General features: G+C 45.9%; 1 protein-coding gene across 8 annotated transcripts in view; it reads left to right on the top strand.

The window, feature by feature from the left end:
* Window positions 1-22,869, top strand: part of MINK1 (misshapen like kinase 1) — a 2,066,166-nt gene that overhangs the window by 1,032,304 nt on the left and 1,010,993 nt on the right. For all 8 annotated transcript variants that reach the window (XM_069644001.1, XM_069644014.1, XM_069644008.1 and 5 more), the window contains exon 8: window positions 21,537-21,591. In XM_069644001.1, the coding sequence (XP_069500102.1) occupies window positions 21,537-21,591 (55 nt within the window). The remainder of the gene's footprint in view (window positions 1-21,536; window positions 21,592-22,869) is intronic.

Below are 22,869 nucleotides of genomic sequence, written 5' to 3'. Positions count from 1 at the left end.
CTAATGCTTCAGCACCTTCCGCTTTCTAGCAACAATCTGGAGATCTTCCAAAGTGCCAGAAGTCAGGCTATGTGCAAGCAGTACAAAAGCAAATGGACAAGATTCTGTTTTTGGGCTAAGGAAAATGGGGTGAATTCACTGACATTCACCCTGGACCAAGTCTTAACATTCACGGTGTATCTCGCCATGTTGGGTGTCCAGATGGATACCTGCCATCTATTGGTGCATTCAGGAACTCTGAATCTTATCCTATCTTCGGCCAATCCTGTAGTGGAAAAAAAACACCTGACGAGCTTGACCAGGCTGTATCCCCCGGTCAAACGACCTCATCCAGTTTGGAACCTCAATGTGGTGCTAAGTGCTATAGCCCAGAAACCATTCGAACGCATGGCCACAGCAGACGTTCAGATGGTCACTCGGAAGACAGCCCTTCTTGTTGGTCTTACGTTAGCTCGCAAAGTGAGTGAGATCCAGGTGCTAGTCGCTTCAGAGCCATGCACTAGATTTCACAAAGACAAGGTGGGCATTTGCACGCAACTCAAGTTCCTTCCAAATGTGCTGTCATCCTTCCACATCAACAAGAAGATTGTGCTCCCCGCATTCTTCCCGGACCCCAGTGAAGACTCCGAGAAAACGCTCCACTGTCTGGATGTCAGGAGAGCGTTGAAATTCTATCTGGACAGAACGAAAGGCATCCGCAAGACGGATGCACTGTTTGTAACATTTGGAGGCTGCAGGCCTGGTCAGCAAGCCTCCAGGGCATCTATAGGATCCGCCACAGGCAAACATGCGCATGCAGTAAGAGCCAAGGCGGCCGCAATCGCTTTCCAGTGCCACGTTCCCAGGAAAGTTATCAGCGGGGCGGAAACATGGGCCATCCCTTCGGCCTTTTGCAAACACTACTGCTTGAATACCAGTGTCAAGGCAGATGCAGCATTCGGTCAGGCAGTGCTGCATAATATATTTTCCTAGAGAATCAGGCTCTCCTCCCCAGGGCGTTGTCAGTTGTAATCGCTCATACAGGGTGGAGGAAAGGGGACAGGAACATAGGAATAATTAGGTGTTACTCACCGGAGTGACTAACAAACTCCTAGTCCCGTTTCCTCCATACGTCCCACCATCCATCCCCTGATAATAAGGGCAGTGAGGTTGTTAAAGTGTAATACAACCAATGCGTCAGAAGGGGACTGAGGTGTGGTGCTGGTGAGCTGGGTTAAGGGAGCACACGCCCACGATGCCGCGCCCCTGCGTGCCAGTACATTTAAAGGGGAAATGTCTTTTTCTGGTGGAAAAAAGGTTCCGTTCCAGTCCCTCGCGAGGGACGCCCATACAGGATGGAGGAAAGGATGCTATGGACTAGGAGTACGTTAGTCACTCCGGTGAGTAACACTTAATTTCTTGGTCCTTTTAACTTTACTGTGCCTCTTGCACACTTCTCACTTTGTTGGGCACACTTGCAACTTTCCCTTTTGGCTTTTGGGTCGCTTGCACCCTCTCCTTGCTTTTGGGTCGCTTGCACCCTCTCTTTGCTTTTGGGTCGCTTGCACCCTCTCTTTGCTTTTGGGTCGCTTGCACCCTCTCCTTGCTTTTAGGTCGCTTGCACATTTTCCTTGCTTTTGGGTCGCTTGCACCCTGTCCTTGCTTTTGGGTCGCTTGCACCCTGTCCTTGCTTTTGGGTCGCTTGCACCCTGTCCTTGCTTTTGGGTCGCTTGCACCCTGTCCTTGCTTTTGGGTCGCTTGCACCCTGTCCTTGCTTTTGGGTCGCTTGCACCCTCTCATTGCTTTATGGGTCGTTTGCACCCTCTCCTTGCTTTTTGGTCGTTTGCACCTTTTCCTTGCTTTCGATTCACTGCCCCCTCTCTGTGTTTGTTTCGCTTTTCTTGTCTCTGCGCCTCTAATGCATTTCACAATAAAATTTCATTTCTCCTTTAAACTCTGCGCCTTTCTGTGCCTTTCGCAACACTTGCAATACGGTTTCCTTTAAACTTTCTTTACTTTCATGCTGCTTGCAACAACGTTTCAATTCTGCTCCAGCCATCCACATACTACTCTCTTCCTTTTCGCATGAAACTCACTGTTAAGCTCGCCACCTGCCCCTCTGACACCCTTGGGACTGGCACGCGTCCCAAGGGAAACCCGGCCGGCAGCTTGTAGTCGAGTACCTCACTCTGGCTCCTTGGAGCCACGGCTCCCTACCCATGCTGAAACCCCTCTGGCTTACCGGTTCAGCGTCTCGGCACTCCGTTCGTCTCCAGATTCTCCCCGTCTTCCTCCCTGCTTCTTTCTGCTGCTTGGCTTGCATGCTCCACACTACATCTCCAGCTTGCATATTCAGCTGTGCAGGACCACACCTTTTATAGTCCTTAGTGGATTCAAGTGGAGTCAGATGCGCACAGTTGGGGAAGTGTGCCTGACCTTACCTGACTCTTAGTGGAACATTTCAAAGGTGTTACATGGTAGGCCTCCGTCTGTATTCCTATGTTGTTTCTATGGGTAATACGCATTGCTCCTGATCGCCTCTTCTTCGTCCCAGCTCTTATTGGAAATGGGGAGAGAGAGCCAGGTTAAGCTTGAAGATACCCCATAAAGGCTGAGGAAAAGTTAGCTTTTGTGGGTGATGTTTTCCATCTTTCTTTATTTGGGTTTATAGTTGGGGTTTCCTGTTTTAGGGTTTATTATTTTTTACTTCCAGATGTGTTTTTCCTGTGTTTAAAAAAAAAAAAAAAAAAAAAAAAAAAAAAAAAAAGCTTTCAGAATCTGTTTGTGTTTTCCCGTTTGCCCCCTTCAATAAATCGTAGATACTGTTTTTTTCAGGATAAGCACCCAAATATTCTTTTCTTGTTTCATTTCTTGCATGAGTAGGGTAATGTCTCTGAGAGCAAGATGTTATGAATGCTTTCCAGAGAATAAAGATGAATGTGTTAATCCAGTAATATCTAACATTTCTACAAGACCAAATTACTGTAGTAAATCATGCACTTCTTTTTCAGGGACTCTTTTCCATCCTTGCCCTTTCTTTTCTTCCCATGAAGACTTTGATTTGTGAAAACAACCTTTCCACATAGTAGAGACTTCTAATGTTAGCAGATAAGGCATAGTGTGATTAAAGGATTTGCCCGTTAGCACTCACTTTGGTGGAGAAGGATTATTTTGACTGTCAAAAGAAATAAACTCCAAGCAGATAACTGTGTATCAAGTGTTTCTCACTAAAAAATGAGAAGGGGGTCTCATTAATGTACCCCCTAAGCTTGATTGGAGAAGGTGAGCAGGCCAAAACTGTTTGCCCGGTGCAGGAATATCTGGGGTTCCTATAGCAGAATGTTGCAAAAGCAACTCATCAGGTTAGGTGATTGTTGCTGAGATGTTATATGTTTGTACCGATCTGTAAACGATATGGCTCTTTTCCTATTCCTGCTGCAATATGTACTGTAAAATGTGTTGTTTTGACTGGGGATGAGCATGGCTCTCTCGCTTGACTCTGTGCGGGATGCTTTAAGCAAACGCTGGCTCCCATGAGTATATGCACAGTAAGTGAACTAACCTTTAAGTGAAATATACAAATGTAGTTCAATTGACCTTCCCCTTAGGAGAAAGTGTGCCAGACAAAAGGGCATTGGACTTCTAAAAAAAAGTAATGAACACCAGAAAAATAACCTGAGAGAGTGAATGTTCCAATAAATAAACTGGTAAAGGTACTCACCTTTTAAACCCAGCAATCTGTATTGAAATAGTCCCTGGAACGAAATCCCAAAACGAGACCAGTACTTGCTTTCTTGTGGGAAAACGTCTGCACTCGGAACATGATAACCTGGGTAAGATCCTGGTAGCCAAATACTTGAGCAAACTTACCAACCGCAGAAAAAACCATAGGGGTTGCATCCGCCCTCTGTAAAAACGTTATGCTATCCACCGACATGTATCCTTTCCTTGTGCCCTGAAAAGCAGCCACAATCGGGGTAAAATAACTGCACCAGTCTCCAGAATTGCAACCTCTCTCGACATATCCTGGACAAATATTCATGACTCACTTGCCCTCTCATCATTTCCCCTTCTCATTCCAATATCTGGCTTTCAACAATACTCTGCTTTATAAAGAAAACTTGAAAAGTACACATATCAATCCTTCTAGAACTATGTTAGGGAAAGTGTACAAATGTGGCATTATTCCCCCATCTTGACTGGGAGACTACAAATACCAGAATGCAATTCAGCAAAGGGTCAAAAATGGCCTTTGGGTTTTGAAAGGCTTATAACAAAATGTAATGTGTGAAAGGTTTAACTGTGTTTGTCAAATGCAGGGTTCATCTATAATGTGAGGAAAATATGACATTCTACCAAAAATAAACACATTTTGGTGTTCAATATGAACATACGAAAATAATGTAGTTAGTTTAAAACTGTTCTGTGTGATATTGGCCTGGATGACGGCATAGATTTAGGCAACTAACTTGTGCTTTCAGTATGAAATGCCCATTTGCATTTCTTCACACAGAAAGGTTACGAGCCTCTTGTCCAAAATAAGGGTCCCTTAAATGAGTCATCATTTATAAATCACTCCTAATGTAAAAACTCAAAGGGACCTGCAGCTTCTGATGGGTCACTGGTTGCGGATGCTCTAGACAGCCACAGGAGGTTGGGAAGTGGCCGTGACACCGTGGCCTGGCCTAACGCGAGCCTTGCACATGAAAGCCTCACACAGCTTTCCTTTTAGTACCGGCAGGTAGATTACACTTTTCATCTTTCCTCCAGATAGATACACATACACAGAGGGTCTGTGGCCACAAATGGAAGTACTGAAAAATCCATGTTAAACCATTTTTTGTAAATACAAATATTTGTCTGTGGTCATGGGCTCTTTTGAGGAATTTAAGCCAATTTTAACACTTTAATCGGCAACCACAAAAATGGCTCTAATGTGTCTACAATTCCTCAAAATAGCTCTTACACCATACAAATACTTTTTTTTGCAAAGAAAACGATCTAACAATGAATGTGCAGTGATTTTGAATAAGGTGAGGGGAAGCAACGGGACAAAGCAAACAAGCATACATGGGATGGAAGTAGGGCCCTTTTTCTATTGTCTGCCAAGCCCCCTCTCCAGCCACCCCTACACCCCCAAACTTGCCTCCATCCCTGCTCGCACTAAGGCACCACTGGGACAGGGGGAACAGTGTTTTTCAGTTTAGACCTGGGATGAACTTTTCCTTCCGGGGGTGTTTTTCCAGTGTTTATCGTATTTCACTGAAAACGGGAAAGCCTTTTTATAGTAGATTCTCTGGGTTTTGAGGAAGGAGAGATGAGGTTAGTGTCGAGGGCTGTGAAAGGGTTTAGTCTCCCTAGATGTTTTAGCTTTCCTTTTCTTGAGGGAAGGTCAAGGGGTAAGACAGGACTTGGGTGACAATATCCCATAGGCAGACAGAGAGGGAGGGTAGGATGGATTGGGGCACAGAACGGGGGCCACTCTCCAAGCAATCCCCAAGGATCCCTCTCCCCGTCCAGGTGATCCTCCCTCCCTTGTCCGCCCCCAGGGTTGGGATCCAAAAGCAATGGCCCTTCCCTGGCCACCTGAACAACAAATCCCCGGGGACTACTTGTAAGAACGCCCTCAGTTTTCTCACACACCCTACAACAGAAATTCCAGTCCTTTCGGATTGGAAAATCTCGCTTCAGCAGGACGTCACAGGACTATCGACCCACCTATCAGACTCTGTCGTACAAGACCCCTTCATATTCCATATCAGACACTTACAGAAGCAAGCCTCAGGCCTAGAAGGGTAACCAGCGCCAGCGCGACTCCTCACAATCGTAGGGCCGGTCATCAAAACATCACTGACCCATCCAGTGTCCCGGCCTCCCACTTCATGCGCCCCAGTGGGAGGAAGACTATCGTAATTCATCCAGGAGTGTAGAAACATCACCACAGACAAATGGGTGCTCTCCCTCATGCAGCAAGTTCATAAACAACCACCAACCATCCCTCCATTGAAAAAAGCAGAGAAACTCCCTCACCTATGACAAGAAGAGGTCCAAGCTTGGCTCGCCAAAGGAGCAGTAGAAAAAGTCCCACCCGCACATTGAGGAACATGTGTCTACTCCAAATACTTCCTGGTAAGAATGAAATCGGGAGGTTTAAGGCCTATTTTAGATCTGTGACTACTAAACTGGGTCCTAAAAGCTCAAACTTTCCGCATGGTTACACTATAGCAGGTCCTATTATAACTACAGAACGGAGGCTGCCTGGCTTCTCTGGACCTAGAAGACGCCTATTTGCACATCCATATTCATCACTCACACCGCTGCTACCTGCAGTTTGTGGTGGCCTGGGTCCATTATTGGTTCAAGGCACTGCCCTTGGGCCTAATGTCTGCCACACAAGTGTTTACCAAATGTCTCGCTCCAGTAGTGGCACATCCACACCAGGCGGGCACCCAGGTCTACCCATATCTCTACGATTGACTGGTCCGACCACCGTTTTACGCAGCGGTAGGACACATCACTATGTTAACCATTTGCTGTCTGCAATTCTTCAGCTTCTCAATAAACTTTCCAAAATCTTCAAGCACTATAGCTGGGTGCGGAGCTCAACACGCTCTCCTGCACTGCAATCCGTTGAAGGAGTGGTTTGTAGCCCTCCTCCATAAGGTGCACCAACTCACTGTGTCGGCGTCAGTTTCAGGCTGCAGCTACAATCCCTGTTGGGCATGATGTCCTCTTACATCCCTCCCAATGAATCACTGTAAGGCTACACATGCATCCCCTAGAGGAGTTCCTCGATGTTTGGTGGGTGCAGGTCTTGGGATCCTGGGAGGAGGACTATATTGCATTGACACAGCAATTCAGGAGGAGTCCTCATTGGTGGTCAATCCAAGCTCATCTTGTCCAAGGCGGCCTCTTCTGACTGCGGCATCTCCAGGTCACCGTCACCACGGACGCTTCGCTGGAGGGCTGGGGGGCATATTTAGGAGACATTCATGCCATAGTTCTCTGGGATAGAGGAGAAGGCCTGCAGCTGCGTGGTGTCTTTTAGGCGCTCAAACCATTCCTCCCTTGGGTCTGCGGTTCCCCATCCAGAGAGCCTGGTAAACACCTTATCGTTCCTGTGGGAGGGGAACTTCCTTTATGCTTTCACCCCAATACTCCTGGTGGCACGAGTCAGAAGTGTCTTCAGACGACATCAGTGCAGACTGATCTTAGTGGCCCCTGAATGGACAAGACCGTTAAGATGGGGGAGCAGGTGCAAGTGGATCTAGGTCACCTGGCCTAAATCCCGCCCATCTGGTGCCTTCCTGCCTGCCGCTCTTTTTCACCACTTAGCAAGCCATGCCCACCTGGTGCCTTCCTGCTTGCCGCACTGTTGCCCTACTTAAGGAGCCCTCCAGCTTCTTTTCCTTTGCAGATGGGGAGCAGGTGCAAGTGGATCTAGGTCACCTGGCCTAAGCCCCACCCACCTGGTACCTTCCTGCCTGCTGCTCTTTTTCACCACTTAGCAAGCCCCACCCACCTGGTGCCTTCCTTCACCATCACTGTCTTGTGGCCAATGCTGGATTTGACTTTTATGGACTTCATTCATTCACGGTGCGTCACTCTTTCTCAACTCTCATGCTGGACGTCCTTTGCATCTTGTACTCATGGTGGCCTGAATCATGCTGTTCCCATCTTCATCTTGTATCCTGGCTTGCAACATTATGTGTTACTACTGACTTCTGCAATTGTATTCACTCTCCACTCTTGCTTCTCCACTCTTTTTTTGACTGCTTACTCTCTTTTCTCTCCTCCTTTCCCTTCTCCCTTTTCCTATCTCCTCCCCTTACTTTCTTCTATGCACTTACGCTATCAGAATTGTCCCTGGACCTAATATGATGTCAACCTCGTCTGTTTCCTCCACCCTCCCATTACTGTTTTTTTCCTCCCCACCACCCCTCCAGCACTATCTGAAATTTCATCAGGCCTAGTATGATAGTCGCTTGTTTTGTTCCTCCCCTCCCTTTCTGCACCCCTCTCCCTCACCTTTTGTTTTTCTCCGGCTCTACCAGAAATGTCGTCAGGCCTAGTACGGTAGTCACCTGTCTGTTTCCATTTCCTTCCCACTCTCCCCTTCCCTTCCCTATCTATGTCTTAGCTCTTGCACTATCTGAAATGTCGTCAGGCCGAGTACGATAGTTAATTTCACATCCTTACTGTTCATGGCCTGTAAGAATGTGGTTGTATTTTCCCTTGTTCCCTCCCTTGCCTTGAAGCGCTTTGAAACACATTGTGTATAGGCGCTATATAAATAAACGATCATATCATATCAAGGTACTCCGACATACTCACTTCCTCCTCTGCAACCGCAATGAGGCTATATCGTCACCACAATCTGCTGTTCAGTTGCCAGGGGGAGATGCTCCATCATGATCCGGCCTCTATCAACCTGACGGCCCGAGTCCTCTGTTCCTAGAATTTGGTTTAATACCGCTACCGCAGGACTGAAGGGACGTCCTTGTTTGTGCCATGAGATCCCACAATACTTGCCTGCTATAGGAGCAAATGGAAACCTTTCCATATATGGTGCAGGGCAAAGAAACTGGACCCCTTAACCATTCAACGAAGTGGCATTCTACCATACTTGCTGTCTCTGGGGCATGTTGGCTTAGCTCACTCCTCAGTTAAGGTGCACTTAAGGAGAAGGCTGTTATACCTGATGTGGTTAAACAACCCCCTTACTCTCAAAGGTATGGAGAGAGGAAATCTGTAGAAGATGGCATAACTAAACTGCCTTTCCCTAATGCGATAAAACATGAAGTACTTTTGAAAATCTATAAACAAAAAAGTTCCAAAGTCAAGAATAGTGAATTATTAGTTAGAACTGATTTTGTTCCTTGGGACTCAAAGTCCCATAATACCAAGAATACTGGAATGAAAAAGAGGGCTAAAGAGCTGTGCAAGCCTGAACGTCAGGCAATTAGGCTTAACAGCCCACACCTGAGGGAGGCTGAGAGGCTTTAAAAGTTCCCTCAGGAGTAGTCGTGGTTGTGGAAGTAGTAGCAGTTGTAGCAGCAGAAGTTCTTGCTGGGGCTGATGGAGGTGGTAGAAGAAAACACATTGTTGGCGAAATCCACAGAAGTGGGAAGAAAGAAGGAACGCCGGGATTTACCATCCACTAATTCCAGTTTTCAATCCTGAGTTGGTCCTTTTTCTCTAAGGTCTGGAGTGCAGAGGTTGCGCAGCGGGAAGCGGGAAGTCTGAAAGCTTTCCCCCATGTGAACCTGATTGCAGAGTTTTTGCAGCATGAAATGTGCAGCAGACCGTGTCTGGAAGCTGGTGTGCTCCAGGGGGTCATGTTGAGCCTAACTCCATGCCTGTGGTGTGGAAACGAAGGTAGCTTTTAGAGAGGAGCACGCCCAGTCAAGAAGACACCCGTAGTAGAAGCCCTGCAGCCTGTGACGGAGGTTGAGGAGCAGGTGAGTGTTAACACGTGTTCCCAAGGCCTCAAGTAGTGCAAGTGCATGCGGGTAACCGTAACCAGTTACCTTTCATTCACGGAGGAGTGAAATTGAATGAAGGTGATGTGTCAGACAATGGAGTGCAACAAATGTAGCACTCGTGTATAAGCGAATACGCTGTGGAACGAAGTTTAAACCTTGTATTTTCTTAAAACAGCTTTAACAATGTTAATAGCGGTCATGTGTGCTTAAAAGTAACTTCAACATAAAAACCAAGTCTCTGTAAAAGCCTGACAACATTGTATCTTGCAAAGACCAAGGATTAAACCTCTATACGTAAAACAGGAAAGGACAAACGAGCATTACCTTACCTCTAGAGGTGGACTAGTATTGCCCTCAGCCAAAAGAGACTGAAATAGCAGTTCCTCTGGGAATAACCATTACTATCCAATGAAAAGGGACTGATATAACATCTTCAAAGGTGGAGCTTGTACATGAAGGACTGTGGTGTAAAATAACCAGATATTGGTCAGGAACCTGCATTGTTAAAGCCGATAGAGGTTGAGTTGAATGTACTTGGTTGATGGCTTAAAATACAAGAATGGTTAAAAGGTGGTTCTAGAAGGAAGGGGTGCTAAAAAGGAGACAGACATCACATTGCTTGTCTAGCAGAGCTATAAAGGGGCATTGCTGAAAATCTGGTCTTTGCTAGAACATTGTACAGAAATGTTAAATGCTGTTTGAAGTGCTATACACTTGAAGTAGTTAGGTCTGGCTGGAGAGTGGACCAGACAGAAGCAGAGGTAGAAGACTGGGAGTGGATCACCCCGGTGAAAGTTTAAGGTCTTGTGTTTTATGGTGCCAAGAGGAAAGCACTGTGAAGCGGACCTTGTGTTTCATGGTGCCAAGAGGAAAGCACTGTAATATTTTCTAAGTCAAGAAGTTATTGTGTTACGTGGCACTGCAAGAGAAGCAGTACATTGTTGTTTGAAGAACTTCAACTATATTTCCTGGTGGAGAAGGATCTTCTCTGGGTTAAACTGTGAAGTGTTGGACATTTCATTCAATCCAAAAAGACTTTTTCAAAAATTGTGTTGGAACTCAGTTTCACCCTTGTATTTCCTTGTTGTTTTGTGTTGGGCCTGACTTTGACTTAAAACCTGGTGAAAGGGAATTCTCTCAGGTTATGTACATCACATTCAAAGGTGTTACACATACAAGTGTTTGATTTACAAATTGCCATATACTTTCTTGTTTGTTACTGTATAAGTGTGAGGGCCAGGAATGTTATGCTACTGTGTATTTCCCCTTAGTTTATTTAGGCAGGGAAATCCCAGTTAGAGTAGGGCAAGAAAGGTGTTGGATTTACAATTTTGGTTTATTAAAATGGCTTTGTGAAAGATCATTGTTTTGATCAAAAAACAATTGAAAAAAATTGCATTGTCTAATAAAACCTCTAATATGTGTCTGCCTAAAATTTCTGACCCCCTCACAGAACTTAACGTGGTTCTGTCCAGGCTCATGAAACCTCACTTAGAGCTGATGCACAAGGCTCCTCTCAAATTCCTCCATTGGAAGACCGCCTACCTGCTAGCCATCACATTTGCCCATAGCGTCGGCAAAATACAGATTTGGGGTTGTTTTACTGTGGCTCAAATGTCCGCGACGGAAATGACTGCATGAGAAATGTATGTTATACATACATTTTCGTACATTTCTCATCTGGACATCCATGCTAAAACAACCCCAAATCCATACCAACACTAACCCCTAACCCCCACCCCCGCCTACACCACTACTTACCTTTCACCGCGACGTGCTGTGTCCCTGCAACGCTAGCTCCCTTTCACTTGCGTGATCGGGAACCGGTGGCACAGGGTCCTTTTCTTTTCTTCTTTTGAGCAGATCAGCTGCAGGGGTGCCCCTGCAACCCACTCTTACTATACTCTATAGCATAGTGAGCGGGGTGTTGCGGGGACACCCGCGCAGCCTTTGTTTTTCTTTTTTTACCTACCCCACCAAAAAACTTAATATACATACCACAAAAAGTTCGAACTTTTGGTAGTTCGAACTTTTTGTGTTATGTATATTAGGTCTTTTGATGGGGTAGGTAAATTGGATTCGGTCTTTTTGGCCAAAATACACACATTTTCCACCAAGGCACACTACTTAACATTTCACAAGTCCAAGGTCGTCATGCGCACTAACCCTACACGTGTCCCCTCAACAAACCTGTAGTGCTACCACTGTTCTACGGATGGCTCAATGTTCGTTTCTTTTATTTTCTTTTTTATTTAGCATTTAGTTCATTACGAACCTTTTAGCAAAATAAAATAATCAATACATTTACATCAATACAATTTTAATATACAATCCTAACAAATAAAACACATTCGTTTTGATAAAGAGACCTGCACCCCTCGCCTCCCAATTAACTGCTTCTCATATCCCAATTTTCCACCAATTTCCAGTCAATGTCACTCTACAAAAGGGGTTAAAATTCTAAAAACCTGTGACCATGTTCCCATCTCCTTCTACCAAGACAGGTTTTAAGAATGCTACTGTCGCTGAAAGCAGTGAGGTTCTTTCGCCACTTAGTAGGACTTCCCACCATTTGTCCGTTGTTAAAGTGCTTGTGCTCTCTAAAACCTTTCTGAAAAACGTTGTTCTTACTTGCCTTAGCCACGTGCAGAAAAGCAGAATGTGGTGTGGGGATTCTACAACCTCGCCGTCACTACAAATCCGTCAACGCCTCTTGCTTGCTCCCTCTGTTTCTTACACAGGTGATCTCCTTGGTTGGCAGCAAGTTTAAGCTAATTCTCATGAACTTCCCTCTAAAGTAACTATTAGGAAACTTAATCGCCTACTTGGGGACATTTCCCACAGCTTGTCTCATTCCTCAAGTGGTAGAACAGCTTGTATTTGTTAACTTCCTCTGCGGTTGTTATCCAGTCTTGTTGCCATAATTTGGTTTTTACTTTGTCCGGAATTAGGTCGTCCTCTGATGCATTCAGACTTTCCAAACTGTCTTTACACGATTCTACCCCTGGTCTTAACTTTTTATTATTACTGTTGTCCATTTTATTTTTTAAGATCTCAAATGTCTTCACTGGTCCTTCCAAGATGCATTTCCTGTACAATGATAGCTTTTTCCACTGCACGATATCCCCCAAGGAAGTCCAGCCCAGTTCCTGTCGCAAGACCTCGATTGGGATCGACTTCCGCACTCCCAAAACCCTTTTCCTGAAGGACCCCCCAGAACTTACTACAGGGTTTCGCTTATGCCTAACAGTGATTCTGCTCCATAAGACACAGTTGGGACCATCTTTGATTCATACAATTTTAAGACTGGCAGTGACAAGAACCTCCTGAACTTCCTTTTGATCAAACCAGCTTGGTTTGATAGCATCAAGGTTCTACTACAAAGGGGTTCCTCTACTGGAGTCTCTTCTTTACTTGTATTTAACTCCAAGGTATTTATATACCATGACCTGTTCTATTTTTTTAGTTCCCAATTTCCATCTGACGTGTGTGAATTGTCTGTTTAGCTTTTTCAGGGTTAAGATTTCGGTCTTCCCAGTATTTATCAGGAGATTATTCATCTTGACATATTCAACCAGCTTGTTAAACTGGTGTTGCAGTCCCACCTCCTTTTGGTCCAGCAATACTAGGTCAACTGCTTATAAGAGCCTATTGACCAGTATGTCACCCAATTTAGGTGGAAAGCATCTTGCCTGGCCAAGTGTACCTTCTAAGTCTGCCAGGAAGAGATTGAAAAGAGTCGGGCCAAACCCTGTTTCAGCCCCTTTGCAGTTGGAATTGCTTCTGATAGCAATCCTTTATTTAATGGTACTCTGAATGTAGTCTTTGTGCAGTGCTTTGAGTGGTTCCAATAGTGACCCTGGGCAGTTCCAGGCAGATAGTTTATCCCATAGCTTTGGCCTGTCTGATCGGTCGAATGCCTGGCCTAAGGACACAAAGGCTAGATGTATTTTTCCTTCGCCTTCCAGAACCCTGCTCTTAAAGATGTTTAATACCATTAGGTTAGCATTAGTTCCTTACCTCCTTCACAAAACCAGTTTGGTAGTTGTCGTTCCTTTGTTCCTTTTTGGCCCACCCGTTTAATCTTGTTCGGATTGCGGATGAAAAGATTTTAAAAGTCGCGTTCAGAAGGGCAATAGGGCGATAGTTCATGGGATCATCCCCATTGTCCTTCTTGAATATCGGTACAATCACTGCTCTCTTCCAGGAGTCAGGTAAGATTCTTAGCCCCTCAATCTTCCCACACAAAATATGGATAAATCTAGCCCATGTGTTGGTTATCCCATACGGGGGCCGAGACCAACTTAATTATTTTATTTTTGATAGGATATGTTCGATGCTGTGTGGAATCCACTACCGCTCTCGCAGTGTTCTCTCCGACTTGCCCACTTCCAGCCCGATAGAGTTGGACAAAGAGGCTTCTGATACCGTATTCATCTGTCCCACTAGTTATGGGGAGTCTACAACTTCAATAACCCCCAAATCTCACCACTTTCTTTTTTACTTAAGACTCTTAACATGTTTTCAGCGTCTTGCTGGACCATTTCCCCCTTGTGCCACCGTACCCATAATTTGTTATTGATTTGGCTGCTTCCTCCACTACTTTTGCCACCATTTTTGCTCACCTCATACGTGATCTTTTCTGAACTAATTGACCATCATATGCATGTTCAAATTTCTTTGCCGGACTTAACCTACCCTTTTTAGTACTCATAAAACTAGACTGTGTTCGACTTCGTTCTTTCAGTTTTCTCCACTTCCCCTTCTGAATTCCCTTCTGCTGGAACTCCTTTTCTCCAGCATTGGGATCTTTCATAGATTCACATGCTATCCTCCCACCCAGAGGCGTTGCTAGGGGAGGGCTAAGGGGGCTATAGCCCCTGATCTTTTGGTTGTAGCCCCGGATAGAATCTCAGGGGCTACAACCAAAAGGCTAAGTAGCCCCGAGTCCCGACAGCCCCACAATTAACGTAGCCACAGATCTTTTCCAGACCTAGCAACACCCCTGCTCCCACCTACCTCCTGGGCTTTTCTTGGCTCAAACCGCACTACGCCAAAATCTGAAGATGGCCACCATGGGTGGAGCTAAGAGAATCTTTCCAAACGGTTGTAGTATGACTCAAAAATGATTATACTAGAGCACAAAAGTGACCGAAATATCAGTTTAATTTTAAACTGCTCTGTTACCAAGGATTCACACCCTATTGAATGGGAATTTTCACTGCATATGACTCTATGAAAGATACCAATGCTGAAGAAAAGGAGTTACAGGAAAGTAACTTGTTCCTTCTGCTAGACTAGTACTAAATTATCCACTTGAAATGAGGGCTGCAGGCCACATCAACTGACATAGCCTTTATGTATACAAAAGACTCCCAAGTCCTTAGGTTTTGCAGCAGCCACTCAGCCCTGGCAGTCTCAGCACCCCAAAGTAAGCACCCATGAGCAATAGTTGTGGAGTGGCGTTCCTCTTTGGTGTCCCCAGTCCAGTGTGCCAGGTCCTGAGGGATTCGTGCCCCTCTTCTCATGACACAGGGACTGTGTAATCAAATTACACTGCACTCTTCCTTCAAGTCTAGTGTGTCTTTTCGCATTATCCTTTAATCTAATTCTCGACTTCTTAACACTCTTGGCGTCGCGTCCTGCTCGCCTTTTCTCCTCAGACTGCGGATATCCGCCTACACCTTATCCGATCACAGGCAGGCACCATCCTCTTTGTTCTGTCTCAGCTCCTTCCTTCGCTTTCAAAGTGCACTGAATAGCCTCTCTTTTCTGGTGCAATAAGGCGTTGCCTGTGAAGTCGCTCTTCGCCGAGTGTTGATGGCTGTCTTCCACTTAGTGGCAGCACAGCACTGGGGTTGTGATGCTGCCAGAACCCATATGTTCTCAACCTATTGGCCCAACTCCAACTTTTCGCCTGTATGTTCTATTGCTCAAGGTTTCTGTGTCTGTTTAATGAACAATTTGGCCTTTTATTTTTCATTGTTTGGGGTTTTATAATTAGAAGCACAAAAAACTACGAGAGATCATATCTAGATGAATCGCATTCATCGAATTAAAAGAAAAAATGCGGGTACCATGCTCGTCACGGAGACCTCCACAGACGTGTAAGGCCAACCGAGCTGTGATGCACAGAGACGAGAGCAGCTGTGGAACTTGGCGATGTTCATCTTAATTCTGATGGGCACGTGTCTTCTGTTGGTAGCGAGTGCCACTGCCAACATCTTGGTTCCTTGACCCCCCCACCCCCCAGAAAAGCAGTCGTGCATTGAGGATCTGGGCACGTGATTGGCCGAGGACAGGCGAGCAGAGGATAAACCTGCCAAAAAAAAGACCGGATGCTTCCCTTCCTCAGAGCTAATCAGTCATAAGAAACAACACATTGCTTCTTGGCACTACAGTAACTGCGGCCAGGCATTAGCATGTTTCATGCATCTGTGTGCTATCGTAGATTGCAATGCAGAGGTTTCATAATACAAACGCCAATCGGCCATTCCCTTGCTTTTAATATTGGGGAGCATATCGGCGACAACCCACACCAGCCGACCCCGCCTCCTTCTACAGAACAGTGAGTACACACGCAACTTCACACTCTGCCCTACAGCCGCAGGGTGAGTCTCTCCTCCCAAGCCAGCCTGCTCGCTCAGAAAAAAGGGATGCTGACAACATGGTTTGTGAACGGGAAATGCAGGCTGTGGCGTCCTTTATTAGGCCAGAGAAGTCCCAATAGCCGGACTCTACTCTGAAATGGCGTGATGGCTGTCCTGGGAAGTCCATCTGTGTGGTTTCATAGATTATAATGTAGATATTTCTTAATGTAAACCCCAAAGGGTGATTTCTCTTGTTTTAATATTAATTGTGCATGACATGAGCGCCACTTTGAAATTCATTAACCTCAAGCATATTCCCTACCCCACACCCAAGAGCTGAAAGTAGGGTAAACCAGGTCTCTGATAAGTTACCACCTGCTAAAGAGATCTATCTTTTGCTGGCCAGTACACATTTCAAGTGACGCAGCATTTAGTTGTGAAGGCTCATGTCTCTCTGGGGAATATGTGCATGCCATTAGGCCCAGCATGCGGCTAATGCAGGGGATGAGTGGCTGCTACACGGCAGAACAAAGAAAGTCCACCTGTGGGGGTTTGAAACCCTAGATGTCCTCTTACAAAAACTATTAAGCCTTCTCTGTCAGAGCGACAGGTGTCCCCCAAAAGTGTGGTGTCTCTTTTACATTGAAATGGTTGAAGAGCGCTCGGCCTAGGCATTTGCACAATAATAATATTTACTCTTGTCACAGATGGCCTCAAAAACACACCAACTCTCCTAGACCGTTCAAGAGTTTTTATTGGACGTTTTCATCGGATTCCATGAAGGGCCATTCCTCTCTTTTGTCTATCCCAGGTCTCCCTCTATGATAGCGGCCACTAATAGTGGCCACTGATGATCGGTAACCCCTACTATCGAAGGTCTGGCGGAGTAGTGATGAGCACCTAAAGGCAACACCTTAACCACCTTATCTCTTTTACTCCCTCTGGGGTCTTCTCAGTGGATCCTAACCTGGTGTCACATTAGAAGAATGACCCTCAGTGTTGTTTTCCAATTACCCAGGTGTCACTTGGTCTTTACCTCTCATGCTATGGCACTCCTCACCCTTCTCCTTCTCCTCCTCTCTAGCCATCCAGTGGTCTTTAACTATTACTTCTCGCTCTCTCTCTCGCTCTCTCTCGCTCTCTCTCGCTCTCTCTCGCTCTCTCTCTCACTCTCTCTCACTCGCTCGCTCTCGCTCACATCCTCTCTATCGCTCTCTTGCGTGTTCTCTCTATCGCTCTCCGTCTCTCTCTCTCTCTCTCTCTCTCTAATAATCTCCTCTCTAATACTCTCCACTCCCTTCCCTTCACTCACCACTCTACTGCTTTCACCTCCCACTACACTCTCCCTAGTCTCTACTCCTAGCCTCCCACTACTTTACACTACACTAAACGCCACACGTTCCCCATCCTTTCACTCCTTCACCTGGTTCACTCACTCACACTTACCCCCTACTTTCACAGTTAACCTCAGCCACTCCATTCACTTACTATACAGGTACTTTCACACCCAAGTACCACTTTCTCTCATCAATCTTACAGCACCTTGCACTCGCTTTCTGTAATTCTCGTCCATACTCGCACTGCTCTGTCCTTCCTCCGCCTGGTGTCTCGGTCCGTCTTCTCCCTGAACCACACCCGAACAACTGCTGCATCCCATTTTATCCTCTCCGCCCTCCCCCCATTGGATCTGGCGTCCACCTGGTTGCTCAGGACAATCTTTGTCTTACTCTTTCCCCGGGGTCAAGTCATACAGGTGCAAAGCTTTAAAGTTTCTCCTAAGCACCACCCCCTTCTAGCGGACCTGCTAGAGTGTTGTAATGGCGGTATGTGACACATAATCAATTTCAAAGTTCTTATTTAGGTGGTCCTGAGCATCCTGTCTCACTCTGCCAGCTTGGGGTTTGCTGCTGGCTCTCTCACGTGTGTATTGTGCAGTCCCTCCTCCCTCGTATGATACTGTGACGAGGAAGAGTGAGAGAAGAGTGAGTATGGATGACTCCAAAAGTACTGAGATGATGAAGAGCTCTACGCTGAACCAATACAAACATGCTAGCTTTCTGAAGCTAGAGTCAATCTGCCATAAAAGGACTCTCCTCAATATCAAACCTTCCCCAGCGGAGTTACGCGCTCGGGCACGAAACCACGCAGAGGACGCGCTGCAGACACGAAAGCCCGGAACAGGAAGGCGAGAAGGCAGCCATCCGAGTGGTCCAAGCTGCACCCGACATGTGAGAAGAACCCAGCGTGGCAGTGCCGTCGAGAGCAGATCACAAGAGCCCAGGGGAAGATGAAGAAGCTTACCAGTGTTGCAGAGGACTGGAACTCTTGTGAACCAAGTTGAAAGGTACGCAGAGGGGGACGGGGAAGGCACTGGGAGACCGCACAGGCTGTGGTTGGGAGGAAGTGCAGAACCATCCTCCTCGTCCCAGTGGGACCAAACTGAGAGATCAATTGAGGACACATTGGGTGAGAGAACACGCCAGAGAGACCTGAAGGGAGGTCTAGCAGGATGGTGAACTGGGCCTAATTTACAAGAAACTATTAAGTTGAGAAAGGGGTCTGGGATGCGAATATTGAGAAACCGATCGTTGCACATGCGAGATAACGCCTGGCAGGATAGTGAACTGGGCTTAAGTAAGACATTACACAACCTATTAAGTGTTCTGGGACCAGAGTACTAAGAAAACTGAGTGAGTTATACATGCGAGATAACACCTGGCAGAATAGTGAACCAGGTGGAAGAGACATTACAGAGCTGAGAAGGGGGTCTGGAATCCACATAACGAGAAGAGAAGACCACGGGGTGAGAAGGCTATCCTTTGGAAAAAGACTGAAGAATAAAAAATTGGAAGAGAAAGAATCTCTAACAAAAGCCAAGAGAAGACCAGGTTGAAGAGAAAGTCCTTTAGCGCATGTTATGAGAGGACCAGAGGACGGAAGATGGATACTTTGGCAGAAAGATCGACAATATAAATGCTATTGAGAGCCTAGGAAAGGATTGGGGAAGGGAGACACCTTCCCAATCTTGTTTTGGAACTATAAACAAATCATCTGCAAAAGGTCTGGGTTAGAGAGACGTCCTCCCCATCTGTGTTGAACAATACGGAAAAGCTTAGTAATGGCTAGGGAAAGAAGGATATTCCCCCATCATACGTGTACTGCTTAAAAGCATCTTGGGAGTCATCCTGTTTGAGTCCGGGTGTAGCCTATTTTATAGATTTCTTTTGAAGTGTAAGGGACGGAAATAGGTTTGGGGCATAGGAGAGTGGACTATTTGTTTTTAACAGACATTCTAGAAACACGTGTACTGGCGCGTTATAAATACCATATATCATTCTGACGTTATCATTAGTTTTGTTTGAGACAGGGAAACAGCTCTTAGTTATATGGACAGGTAGGGTTCTTCCTTATTTTCTGTTAAATAAGTGTGTGCCATCAAGCATGCCACCTTTGTGTCCTGCGTCTACTTCTGCACCCTTACACTGCACACACATTTAAACTCTTACTAAGGTATGAGGGGGGCCCTGGGAACTGAAGAACAGTACATACATGATTGGAGCTGGAGCCCAGCTCAGAACACTAATCGAGAAAGTAGAAGGACATCAATCTACATGGTGGATCGTAGTAGTTTACTTTGCCTACTAATGTTTTTTAATGTGTGAAGAGAAGAATAGCTTGCACTTTTTGTTTTGTCAGCAGAAATAATGTCTAGGTATGTAGCTCCCATATCAATAATTGTGGTGACTTCAGTAGTTCATCTTGAGATGTGTCAATATTACAAAATTCCCGTGAAGGTCCCCATAATTACTTATGAGTCCTACATATGCTTTGGGCCTCATTATGGGTTAGGCGGTAACACCCGCCAATAGGCAGCGGGCTGCCGCCGACCCCATACAACAGTCTCCGCCACCTGACATCCCGGTGCCACCGGTATATTATTGGCGGCCGCGGAACAGGTATTTCCCATTCCCCTGGAGCCCCAGAGGACTCCATGAGAATGGGAAATCTGAAGCACCAGCGCTGTTAGTAACCGTGTCGGTGCTTCAGTGAATAGTCTGCCAGTAGGTTCCAGAACTCCCGGCTGGTCAGGCCTGCCGGGCGTTCTGTGTCCTTCCGGCAGTTTGTTTTCCGGTCCGTAAAGGGTGCCGGTACATTGCTACCGGCACCCTTATTTCCGGACCGGCAAACTTGTAATGAAGCCCTTTAATGATTGTAATGGGCTAAATACATAAATAGACCTAGTACAATTATTTATAATTCAGTCTGTTGGATGGAAATCTTTTTTTTTATGCCTATTAATATTCTGTGCCAGCACCTCATGGCAAAATGAAACAATATTGCACAATGTAATGCAGCACTAAAGGGAACAACATATTCTATGAAGAAGCAGGGAAAGAAAAAAAACAGGCCCATTGAAGCAATTTTCAGCATTGCTGCCCCCAACTTAAACCGCTTCATTAGCCCTTACAAAAATGTGCACAGCTGTAATCCGGCTTTCTGCAGGATGCACTGGTGATGCACAGCGAAGCAGCTGACTGACATCACAGCCCCTTGCTTATATGTAGCTTCATTAGTCTGACATCAAGCGTGCATCACTCGCTCCAGCTAAACCTAAAGAGTGATCTGCTACCTGTAGGAAAAACGGCTAACTTGGTTTCCTAAATCTTCTCAACATGGGCTCTTGACTATTTCACACACTGCCTTGGCCCCTTTCTTATTTCTATGTCTCTTGCACGCAACCTACTTTTCCCCAAAAAATTCTCTGTATTTCATGTTGGCATTTCTGATATATCTCAGCGATACATAAGCAGTGCTGGTGCTAATGGCGATGAACACCTTGGGGGTTGGGCCTTACCGGCTGCTAACGGTGCTGGTGGCATTCTGGAATGCTTCTCGAAGGCCACTGTCGTCCCCTAGGGTATTTCTCACTTAAATCTGAAACTCAGTAGATCCTATCAGCTTCCCATATAGTACTGGAAGGCTTTTTGTACTCATTTGAATCACCATTCTTTAGAACACCTAATTTGTTTGAGCGGTCTTAACTTATTTTCCATTAACCTGAACACCTTGTGCATTTTATGCTGGAGGAAGGGCTCAGTGCTGTGTAACGTTATCTTTGCCCTGTCCCAACACCTTCTATTCATAGTGCAGCACCTTACCCTGGTTCACTAGCCACATGCTCACTTAAGGTTTAGTACTCTCATAAAAGGGTAAAGGGTGCCCAAAAACTCAAAGCCTTCCTCAACACCTTGACCGAATACTAATGTCCCACTATCATTTCTATGTTCTCCTACCAAGCCTTGGTGGCTTATTTTGTTCTGAAGGTTTTACCTAATAGTAAAGCATTTTAGCAGGTTCCTTCTATTTAAGGTCCATCCCTGAGACGACATGAAGGCCCTTGCTGTTTAGCAATGTAGGAACAACACACACTGAGTGTTTGGTGCTACAACTTTTACTAAATATTGTTTTTCCCCCCCTACAGAGTGACATCTGGTCTCTTGGAATAACAGCGATTGAAATGGCAGAGGGAGCTCCACGTAAGTCTTTCAAACCACTTTCTGTTCTCTTGGGAAGGTCTATGACATGGTCAACCACAAACAAATGAGTTTTTTAGTTTTGTTGTGCAAGTTCCATCAGTCTGGTACTGAAGTAAATTAAGTGTGGCTGATGGGAATTACCTTCTCGAAACCTCATGTATTTATATTGGATGCTAAAGAAAAAGGAGAGGGGTAAATGAGATAAGAGGACACTCATGTAATAGCGATCTGCAGATTGGATAGGTCAGGAGACATCTACTGACTAAGGTGAGAAACCTGAAGGTGTCTCACCCGCTAGTCACTGGAGATCTGTCATCCAGGTGGCCAGGAGACGAGCATTGGTATTGGATCAAGTTTCTGGGGGTGGACCAATGGGGGAGGGTCACCTGGATGAGGGGTCTTCGGGGAGTGGAAGTGGGACACCAAAGGGTGAGATGCGGTACCCCCTTCCTTATAACACCTTTTCCCCATCCTACCCCATAGGATATTCAGAAGCTCTACCCCTTCCCCCCTTTTCTGACGCAAACACTTTCTTACACTGTGAAAGACAACCGACTAACACCAGAGCCGTTTAACTGACGTGTCCCAATACCAGGGTCAGGGAGAGTCCGGCAATTGATAATAACTACACACACCTGATGGCCCTTTCCCCTCCCCACATGGATTAAAGGCGGAGCACGAGAGCACACTTTGAGCAAAGCCAACCGCACAAGGAAGCAGCTATTCCAGTAAGGCAGTTCAAACGGAGGAGAAGGGTGGCGAGACCCGAAAGGACGACAAAGTGGGAAGTACCTTTCCAACCGAGACCCGCAAAGCCTCTGTGAAAGGAATCATAAGACTGAGAAATACAGCTGGTATGCAGTGTGTCAAATGTAAACGGTGCACAGGGCCCTCCCGCACTGATAACCAAGGCAGGGAGACGCGCTTGCTAAGGTTGTTGACTCCAGAGATGAGAAACGCCGAAGGGTTCAGCACAGCTGGTGAGTTGGAGAAAGCTGATAGTAAACCGGACAATGCGCCTAAGGTTTCAAACAGCAACATTTTTGTGAACAAAGACTCTGTGTGTGTGTTTGAACTTTGAAACAAGACCAGTGAAGGACCAGTTGCAGAGTTGTCAGGCACCAGTTGGCCGCTCATTCGAAGGACTCTGGCCAGTCCCCTTTGTTGAAACTACAAATACCAGGAGGCCCTAGGCGAGATCGGCGTGAGGAGTCAGAGTGGTCATACGAGGGTCATGTCAAACCCCTTGTACAATCGAAAGTCTCTGATACTTTAACA

Source organism: Ambystoma mexicanum, chromosome 1p (assembly GCF_040938575.1).
Source record: "Ambystoma mexicanum isolate Mex_15411 chromosome 1p, UKY_AmexF1_1, whole genome shotgun sequence".
Classification (NCBI taxonomy): domain Eukaryota; kingdom Metazoa; phylum Chordata; class Amphibia; order Caudata; family Ambystomatidae; genus Ambystoma; species Ambystoma mexicanum.
This window is presented reverse-complemented; position numbering and strand designations above follow the sequence as displayed.